Source organism: Psammomys obesus, unplaced genomic scaffold (assembly GCF_907164565.1).
Source record: "Psammomys obesus unplaced genomic scaffold, mPsaObe1.curated_primary_1811, whole genome shotgun sequence".
Classification (NCBI taxonomy): domain Eukaryota; kingdom Metazoa; phylum Chordata; class Mammalia; order Rodentia; family Muridae; genus Psammomys; species Psammomys obesus.
In genome coordinates this window covers 16,101,456-16,112,685 of record NW_026585504.1, presented here as the reverse complement: position 1 = coordinate 16,112,685, position 11,230 = coordinate 16,101,456, and the positions used below count along the sequence as shown (strand labels likewise).

Sequence of the window (11,230 nt, the reverse complement as noted above, 5' to 3'; positions counted from 1 at the left end):
ATAGATAGATAGATAGATAGATAGATAGATAGATAGATAGATAGATAAGGGAGACCTAAATAATTCTACCACATTTAAACCTCACTATTAATCTTTACAGATTTTCTGACATATATTATCTCATTGAATCCACAGAATCATATGAGAGAAGGGTGGGCAAGGCGGCTCAGTGGGTAGAGATGCTTGCCGAACAAGCTTAGCAACCTGAGTTCAATTCCTAGAACCTATATAAAACTGGTAGAGAGATCACTTCAAATTGTCCTCTGTCCTCCACACCTATAGCACAGCATATGTGCTATATACATCCATCATGCATACACATAACACAAATAAATTTTAAATAAATAAAAAGAATCCTGTGAGGCAAATCAGTGAGGTATTTCCTCTCTATGGGAAAACACACCAAAAGACTTGTCCAAAGCCATAATGTCACCCAGTATTAAAACTGGAATTAAAACCCTGACCTTAAGTCCTTTCATTAGATAATGCTGCTCCCTCTAAGTAAGACACTAACAGTGTTATTCCTACTGTTCTAATAAAGTGTCAACTTTGCCTCTAATCCCAACATTTAAGGAGTGAACCAGAAGGGCAGAACCTTCCCCCCCATTCCAGCTAGTCCTGGGAGGAAATAAAACATACAACGCTAGTTTCTTTGTCTACCTCCTGTCCCAACACCCAAAATATATAAAAACGAAGATCTAAGACCTGAGACTGTCACTCTGTGTAGAGTATCTGCCAAGTATGTGGAGGACAAAGGACAATTTTTGTGGCCTTAGTTCTCTCCTTCCACTTATCTCCGACACCATAAAACAATACTAAACAAGATTCCAGCACTAGTCAGCACAATGCAACAAAACAAGAAGTTTTAATTTAAAAGGCAGTGGGGGTCTGGTAAGATGACTCACCAGGCAAAGTGCTGACAATGTAACTTGGATCCTGGAATCCACATAAAGGAAGTCCTGAGTTCATTCCCAGCAACTACAGGAGGGCCACAACCAACTATAACAAGATCTGGTGCCTTCTTCTGGCATGCAGGTGTACATGCAGGCAGAACACTGTATACATAAATAAATAATTCTTAAAAAAAAAAAAAAAAGAAGGAAAGAAAGAAACTTAACAGTGATCCAACCAAAACCTCCTGAGTGACAGGCCTTAGCTAATTGCTGCCCTTAGGCCAAGAACGTTGTCTGTTGATTCTACCTGGATAACATAGCTTTGAGACTTAGTTAGCCATGTTACTCGGAGAATAGTGCCCCTCTGAATCATTCCCAGTGAATCCTGAGTTTAGAAATTTCCAGCTACAGTTTACAGACCAGTTAGTTCATTCGCCAATTTTCCCTAACCCAGACTAGCAGTATAAGAGCTGAACATTCAGTGTTGTACCTCCAGGTGCTAGTATGATGTTCAGCATTCTGGAGACTTTTAATAATTGTTGAACAAACAGCTCCACATTTCTGTATCTGTCACAAGCGTCAGGGTTCAGAACCTTGTGGCCCTTACCATGCCTATATAATTATCCTGAACAAGGTGTTTCTTAAACTTTATAGTGCCTTTAAATCACCTAACAATTTTCATAAAAATGAGCTTCTTATAAAGTAGAAAGAGGCCTTGAACTTCTAATCCTCTTTCCTCAACCTCTAAGTGTTAGAATTACAGGCATTTATTATTGTGCCCAGCCAAAGAGATTCTCATTTTTATTCCCCTCCTTTGGTAAAAGTCTCATGTGACCCAGGCTGGTCTTGAACTCCTGATCTTCCTGCTTCTACCTCCCAGGTGATGCCTTGTTAGCTCATGGAGAACACCTTTTAAATACCAAAGTCCTGGTCAGATACAAAACTTGGGAAGCAGAGACAAAAGATTCAGGAGTTTAAGGTCATCTTCTGATACATAGAAAGTTCAAGGTCAGGCTAGACATTATGTGACCCTTTAAAAAAAAAAAAAAAAAAAGAAGGAAAGAAAAACTATTTTAAGACAAAAATTTTTGAGAGGGAAAAGGGCTTAAAGTAGTAAGCAGGTAAAATGATGGGTTTATAAGTAAATTATTTAACCGCGTTTCCCAAACATTCAGATGTCTTATAACTTTTCTAATAATACTACAACTTCGTGTTTTGTTTAATAATTTCTTGCAGTAAACAGTCAAACCCAGGAACTGGACGACACCGGTCCGAAGCTAACAGTGAATTTTGACTACGCTCCGAGTAGTATGATTGGACTGCTACGTACAATGATCATAGATCTGAGGCTTACAGTGTGCCAGAAACTATTCCGCGTGTGTTTTTATCGACTTCTCACAATAACCCTGAGGCAGGTATTACTAGTATTATTCCAATTACAAAGACGAAAGAAAAGGAGATTCAGTCGGGCGCGGTGGCTCACTCCTGTAATCACAGCACTTATGAAAGCAGAGGCTGGCGCAGGGCTGTTCGAGGCCAGCCTGGTCTACAAAGCCAGTCCAGGACAGCCAAGTCTACACAGAGAAACCCCGTCTGGGGAGAGGGGGGGAGGTTAGAAGGGTTAGAAAGAATAAAAGGAGATTCCGCAATTACATTAATTCTAGTTCACACAGTAGAGACCAAACTCACTCTGAAGAGCAGGCGTTCACCCCCAGCCTGGCATGGAGTCGACAACGTCCCCAGCCTCCGGAAGCCAGGCGCTTGCGAGGACAGGAAGCCGCTCAACCTTCACCTGTCAAGGCGCTTAAAGGCTTCTCGACTTCTGTCGTTTCCTACCGTGAGAAGGATCCACTCACCTCCTCGGCTTCCGCTCAGTCCGTCTATTTTTCTCGCCGGGTTCGCCACACTTCCGGTAGAGGTACAGCTACTTTTCTCGTCCCGCACCAAACTAGGTACACAAGAGTTTCAGGCAGTACAGAGTGAGTACCAGAGAGGATTCTAAAGGTGGTACCTTAGGCTTTTGGTCTACAAACTTCCCAGCGCGTTCGCTTTATGAAATTTCCTGTTACTTGCGAGCGAGCTTTTCGCTCTCCTTCTTGCATCCCGCCCTCGTATGCAAACACCAGTCCTCTGTCTTTCAAATAGGGTCTCGGTGCTGCTAACGCCTCTTCGTTGCCTGGCCACTTGTGCCTCCGCTTCCCTGCAGTCCCTTGCGAACTGGCTTTCCTCAACTGTGTCCCAAGGACTCCCAGCAGAGCTGTTGCATACCTTCTGCACGCTTCTGTTAAGGTGTTGCCCCACTTGGGGTTCACAACCTGTGTCCCAAGTCAACTCCAGCCATCAGTCCTCAATAAGCCAATTACAAGAGCCGAATTAGAGCTGGGTAACGGTGGCGCACGCTTTTATCCCACACTTGAGGCAGAGGCAGGCAGATTTCTGATGTTCGAGGCCAGCCTGGCCTAGAGAGTGAGTTCCAGCACAGCCAAGGTTACATATAGAAACTCTGTCTCGAAAAACAAAACAAAAGAAAAACAAAAGCCAAATTAAAAATGAAAAGGAAGGGGCTGGAGAGATGGTCCATTTGTTAAGAAAAAAAAAAAAATTAAAAAAAAAATTTTTTTTTTTTGTACTATGAAGACCAGGCTGCCTCAAAGTCACTGAGAACTACTTGCCTCCTGAGTGCTGGGACTATAGGTCTAAGCCACCATGTCTGGCTATTTTTTGATTAAGAAAAAAATGTATTATTGTTACTCTGTGTGTGTGTGTGCCTATATGTGTGCCAGTGCTCCAAAGTTGAGGACAGAAGACAACTTTTGGGAGTCAGTTCTCTCCTTCCCTCATGGATGGGATCTGGGGATCTGACTTTCATGGCATGGCAAAGGCTTTTACTCAACGAATCACCTTGTTAGCCCTCATGTGGTTTTCAGTAAATTTATCCTTTTATCTAGCATGGATGGTCTTGAAATTACTATGCAGCGGAGGCTGGCCTGGACCTCCTGATCCTTCTGCCTCTACTTCCGAAGTGCTGGGATTACAGGTCTAGATCACTCTACCTGGCTACCCCCAAAGTGGAACAATTATAACGGACACGTTTTCTGAACACCCATTTTTATAGTGACTCACTTAAAGCTTTTAAGAACTCAAAGACAGAGAGCAGGGAAGCAGTTTCAGTTATCCTAATTTTGCTGATTGGCATCTTGGAAAACATTCAAGAGGGATTTAGGGAGGACAGTTATTCCCTCAAAGTAGACTTCGATTAGTCTCAATAACTTGTCCCTGATTTCTTAGAGGACCCCTTGTAGATGGCTCACAATTCAACAGACTTCTCCTAAAGACCATCGTTAAAATTCATTGATTATATTATGGCTTTCTTTTCAGCAATTCTGTGAACACATTTAGTGTCCTTACCAGAGGGCACCAGCCATAAGGATACCTAGGAATTCAGGAGCTTCTGTGGTCCTTTTGGATAATCTTGGCCATGGACTTTGTGTGTGAAATGTGCTGGGGACAGATGCAAAAACTCTTCAGGAGTAAGATGCTACCTGGGTTTTATTTAGTTTGTTTCCTTCATCCTAATATATATGTATATATATGGGGTCTTCCTGTGTAGCCTAAGCTACCCTCAAATATGTGACCCTTCTGCTTCAGCCTACCCAGTGCTAAGGCTATTGCTATTTTGAGGCATGCACTTATGAATTGTTGGTTTTAATGCAGAAGATTGAACCTGGTGCCTTACAGATACTTGTAAGTACTAAGCTACATCATCCAACACTTTATTTTCTTCCTCTTCTTTTTCTTATTACTATATATTTTTTCAAGACAGGGGTTCTCCGTGTAACGGCTTTGTCCACCCTGGGACTTGACTTGTAGACCTCTGGCTTCGAACTCAGGTATCTGTCCACTTCTGCCTTTTGAGTGCTGGAATTAAAGGCATGTGCCACCACCACTCGGCATTTATTTGTTTGCTGGTTTATTTATTTATTGAGAGAGGGTCTTAGCCTTAAACAAATTATGCAGCCTTAGGCAGGCCTTGAACTTGTGTTCCTTATGCTCCTCCTGCCTTAACCTTCCAAGTAGCTGGAATTACAGGTTTACATCAGCACATCTGGTAAGGAATCTGGGAAGTGTACTGTAGTTAAGAAAAATAAACTTACGGAGTCTAAGTGGGATAGTGAGCAAGAAAGAGCGAGCTTATCAACCTAGCCAAGGAAGACTTGAATTCCAATGTTCTCTATTAGAATGAATGAACGAGTGGGCTCTAAGAAGGCTTGAGAACAGCCTCAAATTATTAGTTTATACTCCTTAATAATATAAATCCTGCCGTACATAAATATTATATATGAATAAATTTCTAGTGTCAGATGACGTCAAATTCAACAGACATAAAACATTTCCTACAACCCTCCTCCCAGACTCTATTTTCTTCTCTTGATCTAGCTTTCACCCATCTTCCTAAACTAGAATCTGCAACCCACGCCTCTCCTGCACACCAACTTATCTCAAATCCTAGGGATTCTACCTAGCAATAAATCCAGAATCCATCTCCTCTATTCTCATTCTCTTCCGTATCGAAGACATCGCCTTCCCTTTCCAAAGAGAGAGGCCGACCAAGGGAGTCTGAAACTCCTTAACACAGCTTCTCTCGGGCGCGTCCTCTCAGCTTATTCCACACCCCCGACACCTGCTGCTTCCCCACACTGAGCCAGAGTTCCCCGAAACTAATTTTATTATGGCAGGACCTCTGCCCACAATACTATCTATTGAAATATTCTTCCCTCTTTTGGGGTCGCAGTTAGGCTGTCATTTAAGCCCAGGCAGGCAGTCCTCCATCCATGCCCTCCGCATGTTCCGGGCAGGACTGGAGTCCACGCAGGTGGCCGGCGCCTACGGTCGCTCTCCAAGGCTGGAGATGCATGAGCTCTCTCAGAGCGGATCGCAGCCTGGCGGCTCAAACTCGCTTCCAGCAGGGAGCCCACGGGCAGCACCGGCACTGCAGAGGCTTCCGGCCCGCGGAAAGAGAGCCGGCAGCTCCCGCCCGAAACCTACAGGCGCGTGGCTCCGTCCCTCGCGCTGCGTAGGAGGTGGGGCGGGGCGGGGCGCCAGGCGCCGGCGAACGGCGTGAGGCAGTCTGGGGGCGGGGCCAGGGGCGGAGCGGAGCGCGCATGCGCGGTCGCCTTTGTGTGGGTCGAGCGGCGGCGGCGGCGGTGGTGGTGGCGGCAGTGGCGGTCCCACTGGCAGGCGGGCAAGAGGGGAGTCCGGGCGGCGTCCGGCGTGGGAGCCGGGGGACCACCATGGTAAAGAAGCGGAAAGGCCGTGTCGTGATCGACTCGGATACGGAGGACAGCGGCAGCGACGAGAACCTGGATCAGGTGAGGGCAGGCCGCGGAGGCGCGGGCCGTCGGAGCGGGAGGGCTGAGTCCTGGCCACGGGAGCTGGGAGCGGGGAGCCGCCCGGCCTGAGCGCCCGGCCCGGCTGGTGTCCCGCTACTGCAGTCCCTTCCTGTCTCCCTGCTGAGTCTTAGGCCCTAGGAGCCCGGGCCAGGCCTGGAGATGGAGCTCCTTAGGACTTGGCGCCTTGGGCCGGGAGGCGGGGCAGGGATCGGGCTGATGGGCCTCGGGGTTTGGGGTACTGAAGGGGGCCGCTGTCTGCTTGAGCCGGATCAGGGCGTTACGACTGCAGGCCGGGAGAGATCCGGACTAGGCAAGGTAGGAAGTATCGCCCGTCAACACCAATGGCTGGGAGATTTTGGAGGAGGTGCAAGGGTTAGAGCATGGGGTGGTGGGAGCGAAAAAGAGCCTGGGGTGGACTCTCGTAGATGAAGTTCTTCAGACCAGGCATGTGGACATAGGAGGGACACCCACTAATGTCCCGAAGAGTCTCCGCGGTGCTTTGGGAGGAAGACTTAACTGTGGGAGACTAGGGTCACTTACGGTCGAAATGGGTTCCCGTTGAGATGTCTGACAAAAACTCTTGGGAGGAGGAAAGAGGGTAGATGACTGGAAGTTGTGAAGTGTGGGGCAGCATACAGGGACTGTGGCCCAAGCTCAGCCCTTTTTTATGCAGCAGCATGGAATTCTTTTTCACTCGGAAATCGGGGAGCAAGTATTGAAAGTAACTTGTGGCTTTAGAGTGCTTTGGAGTACCCCGCATTGCTTCTGTCCTCTAGAAAACGCTGCAGAGAGGAAGCTCTTCTTGTAGCAGTACTCTGATGGTATCAGGAAATACAAAGATTGTTTCCTCTGTGTTTCATGACATAAAGGAAGGGTATATAAGATACAGTAGCTTTATAAATGGAGTAGATAGAGTACTGAACTCAAAGTCTGAAATTCTGGATCCTACCTGCTTTCTAGCCGTGTACCGTTGGTCTCCGCTGTAAAATAGGGACATAACATCAGCATTGTGTATTAAATTGGACAGTTGCATGGAACAAATGTGTAATAATAATGTTGGTATAAACTACAAAGTTTTTGTATAAAAGGCTTGGAAGCCCTCTTGTAAAGACAAGAGTTCTCAGGTTGAGTTAGGGCTTGAAAGGGGGAGGCTTTTAAGGGGAAGTACTGCTAAGTTTTGTTTTAAAAAGAAAAGACCACCCCCTTCCCCATGTTTCTTTTTGATACAGGGTTTCAAACTATAACGTAGTCCTCATTGAGCTAAGCCAGTTCTCCTGCCTTGACCTCTTAAGTGCAGAGGGGGTTACAGGCATGATCAAAAAACAAAAACAACAAAAAAACTTTTGAAATGGTGATAGGGAGGTGGGAAAGTAACAGAGCCAATAGGAAGACTATCCAAGGTACAGGAAACCCTGTTTAGGGATAAGAACTGAGTGAATAAATTGAAGGCATTTTCATTGAAAAGCTCCTGAAATCTGCTGAAAATGTATTGCTGTCTATAAAAGTTTTATTGATAAGAATTTTTAGACTGGCAGGAAGAGTCGAATTTATATCATGCTTCTGCCCCTCTGTTTTGTGGTCTATGGAGCATAGATGTTTTTGTTTATATTATATCTGGAATAAATTAGATACCTTGATTAAGTGCTCAATTTACATGGTCACATTTTCAAGTCATGGTTAAGTTGACCTTATTTTTCCCACTTTACATATAAAGAAAACAAGATTAAAGATGCTAAAGTAATTCACTGGTAAGTAGTAGAAATGGAATTTAAGCCAAACATTTACAAGTATATTACATATTACATAAAACATACTATAAAAATACAAGTATACTGTTTCTACTACATGAGGTTGTATAGTTGTATAGTTGCAAAGTGAAAATAATGTGGGCTTTTAAAAATACTTATTTGATTTTTAAAAAATGTCTATGAGTGGTTTTTCTTCATGTGTGTATCTGGACCATGTGTGTACCTGTTGCCCACAGAGCTCAGGAATGGGTATTAGACTCCCTGGAGCTGGAGTTACAGACAGTTGTGAGTTGTCATGTGAGTGCTGGGAACTGCCTCCAAGTCTTCTGCAAAAGCAGCACGTTTCTGTAAGAGCTGAGCCGTTTTTCTAGAACCTTGTGTTTGAGTAGGGTTTTGCTATGTCGTCCGTGCGGGTTTAAACTTACAGTCTTCCTGCCTCAGCCTGCAGAGCTCTGGGGTTGCAAGCTTGAGCTATCACCAGGCCCAGCTTCATATCCAGCTAGAGAATAATGCTTTGTGGCCAGTTCCCAGTTGCTAAAACTCACTTTTTTTAAGGAACATTAAATGCTTATCAATTCAATTAGAAAGATTGTTTACAGCAAAGCCCTGTTAAGGCATCTCTTCCCTAGAGGAATGAACGAAACTGCCAGTTACTCTGACCTTAATGATTTTCCCACAGAATTCTGATGAATGATTGGGTGGAGTATTTCCTTTGGTGGTAGATAGAGATATTTCACCTGATCTACAAAGAGCATTTTTAGGAGCTGGAGAATGGGTAAAATCAGCATACTGCTCTTGCAGAGAACCTGGGTTCAGTCCTGGACATCAGATCCCCTCTTCTGACCTTCACAAGGCACCAGGTACAAACGTGGTACATAAACAAACATATAGGCAAAACCACTTCATATACACAAAATAAAAATAAATATTTTTTTTAAAAAGTATTTCCAAGCTAGGAAGTGAAGGAGATTACAACTTTAGATTTAATTCTAAATATCTGAAAAAAGAATGTGAAATTCTAAGTAGTACCAAAAATATTTTAACAGCAATTGTTGGCATGTTTGCTATCAGATGGGAAATGGATCAAAAGGCCCTTTCCTTGCACATTCTAAAAGAGGCACCAGTACCTTCTGGTTTTTTGTTTTTTTGTTTTTGTCTGTTTAGTACTGTGCCAGGCTCTCAGAGAAATTAAAGAGAAAGATCTCTGTCTTTTGGATGGCCTTATGAGAGTCTTTTAGAAATTTATAGTCAACCTGATTTTAGGATCTTAGGACTCCACAAATGTAACCATAGCCTTCTGTGCCTTTCCTGACTATTTGGCCTTGGATTGTGCCACCAAATGCTGAGTTTTCATTGGAGGTTTGACACTGGACTTGTTTATTAGTTCATGGTCCTTGTAGAAAGAATAAACCATGACAAATACGCAAGTGTCTAATAGGAGTCTATGCACAGTTAGTAAGGAGGCCTTGTCCCTTAGTTTCCAAGTGGTAATCTATGCCATTATGTCGGAATTACTCTAACAGCTCCAACTTGGCATGTTTTGAAGGGAGGTGAGGAAGCAGTGTTGAAGCCAGCGTGGGTTGCATGTTAAAGGTGTAGATTGTATGACTGGGGGCTTGGGAGGCATAGCGCTTAGCTCCAGTCTACTAAGTCAGACCCCAGAGACTAAAGTCCTGGATTCTATATTTGTAACAGGTACAGGCCAGGCAATTATGATTTATGTTCATGATTGAGACCACTGTTTGCAAGTTCATCTTTCTTAGTAAGACATTGTAACTAGTTGAGGAGGGAAGTAGCTGCTTGTGTTTCCTATAATATATCTAAGTTAAGGGCATACATGTAAGCCAGAGAACTTGATAGAGGTGTTTAAAGTGCCAAAGCTGCTAGCTCATTTAAACTCTAATGTGATTTTATTGGTAGGATGGCTTTTGTGTTTTGTTTTGTTTTGGTTTTTTTTTTGCTGCTGCTAGCATTGAACCCAGGACATCATGCATACCGAGTACATGCTTTGCTACTGAGCTGTATACCTAGCCACTAGAAGGTGCTTTAAAATATGTGTGTGTGTACACATATACACACACACAAACATATACGTATATATTTATTTATTTCTAATTTCATTTACATTGGTGTTTTGCCTGTGTGTCTGTGTGAGGGTGTTGGATATTCTGGAACTAGGGTTATATACAGTTGTAAGTTGTAATGTGGGAGCTGGGAATTGAACCTGGGTCCTGTGGTAGAGCAGCTAGTGCTCTTAATCACTAAGCCATCTCCTCCCCTTTTTAATTTTTTTTTTAAATATGTATATGGGTATTTTGCCTGCATGTATGATTGTGTACCACATTCATGCCTGGTGCCTGCAGAGGACCGAAGACTGTGTCAGATCCCCTGGAACTGGAGTTCCAGATGGTGATGAGTTGCCATGTGGTTGCTGGGAGCTAAACCCAGGTCCTATGGAAAAGCCATCTCTCCAGCTCTAGAGATTCTTTTTTTTTTTTTTTTTAAATCATTCATTCTTTCTTCTTGGTAAGGTGTGTGTGTGTGCGTGCGTGCGCACACGCATGTTTGTGTGTTTAGAGATGAAAGAAGTCTCATGGAACTCAGGCTGGCCTCAAACTTAGTATGGTAGCTGAGGATGATCTGGCTGTCTTCATTTCCCAACTACCTCTGCTCCCAAGTGTAGGGCCACAGGTGTGTGCCACCGTATTATGTGGTGCTGGAGATGGAATTAGAGAGATTTGTACATAGTAGGCAAGCACTGTACCAACTGAACCTGCATTCCCAGCTAAAAAACTGATCTTTTTTTTTTTTTTTTTTGGAGGGTCTTTGTATATGTGTGTGTACATTCATACAAGTTTAACACTGGAAATCAAAACCAAGGCATCACACATGCTAGGCACATGCCCTGCCACTAAGGTTTACTTTCAAGCCTTGGAGGATTTTCCTTTTGCATGTAAGCTGATATTTTGCCCATATTATTCCTTTCCCATTTTTAAATTGCAGGGTACTTGTCATTGGTGCTTTATTCAGCCCTAACCTTCCATGGGAGTGCACAATTGTAATCCTAGCACTCAGGAACCTGAAGCAGGAGGAGCAAGAGTTCAAGGCCAGACAAGACTACATAATAAGACGCATTCATTTCAGTCCGTCCTTCCTTCCTTCCTTCCTTCCTTCCTTCCTTCCTTCCTTCCTTCCTTCC

At 44.0% G+C, this 11,230-nt stretch overlaps 2 protein-coding genes across 4 annotated transcripts in view; one reads left to right on the top strand and one right to left on the bottom strand.

Annotated features, from left to right (window-relative positions):
* The window catches only part of Ndufaf1 (NADH:ubiquinone oxidoreductase complex assembly factor 1), an 11,636-nt gene extending 8,879 nt beyond the window's left edge, over positions 1-2,757 (bottom strand). The window contains exons 1-2 of one of the 3 annotated variants that reach the window (XM_055594602.1): positions 2,583-2,757; positions 906-1,077 (exon numbers count right to left, since the gene is read on the bottom strand). The gene's annotated coding sequence lies outside the window, so the exon portion shown is untranslated. The remainder of the gene's footprint in view (positions 1-905; positions 1,078-2,582) is intronic. The other 2 variants (XM_055594520.1, XM_055594471.1) reach the window with 2 other exon arrangements.
* Positions 2,758-6,055: 3,298 nt separating this feature from the next.
* Positions 6,056-11,230, top strand: part of Rtf1 (RTF1 homolog, Paf1/RNA polymerase II complex component) — a 59,804-nt gene continuing 54,629 nt past the window's right edge. Inside the window, exon 1 of the mRNA XM_055594132.1 lies at positions 6,056-6,262. Coding sequence (XP_055450107.1) covers positions 6,056-6,262 — 207 coding nt within the window. The remainder of the gene's footprint in view (positions 6,263-11,230) is intronic.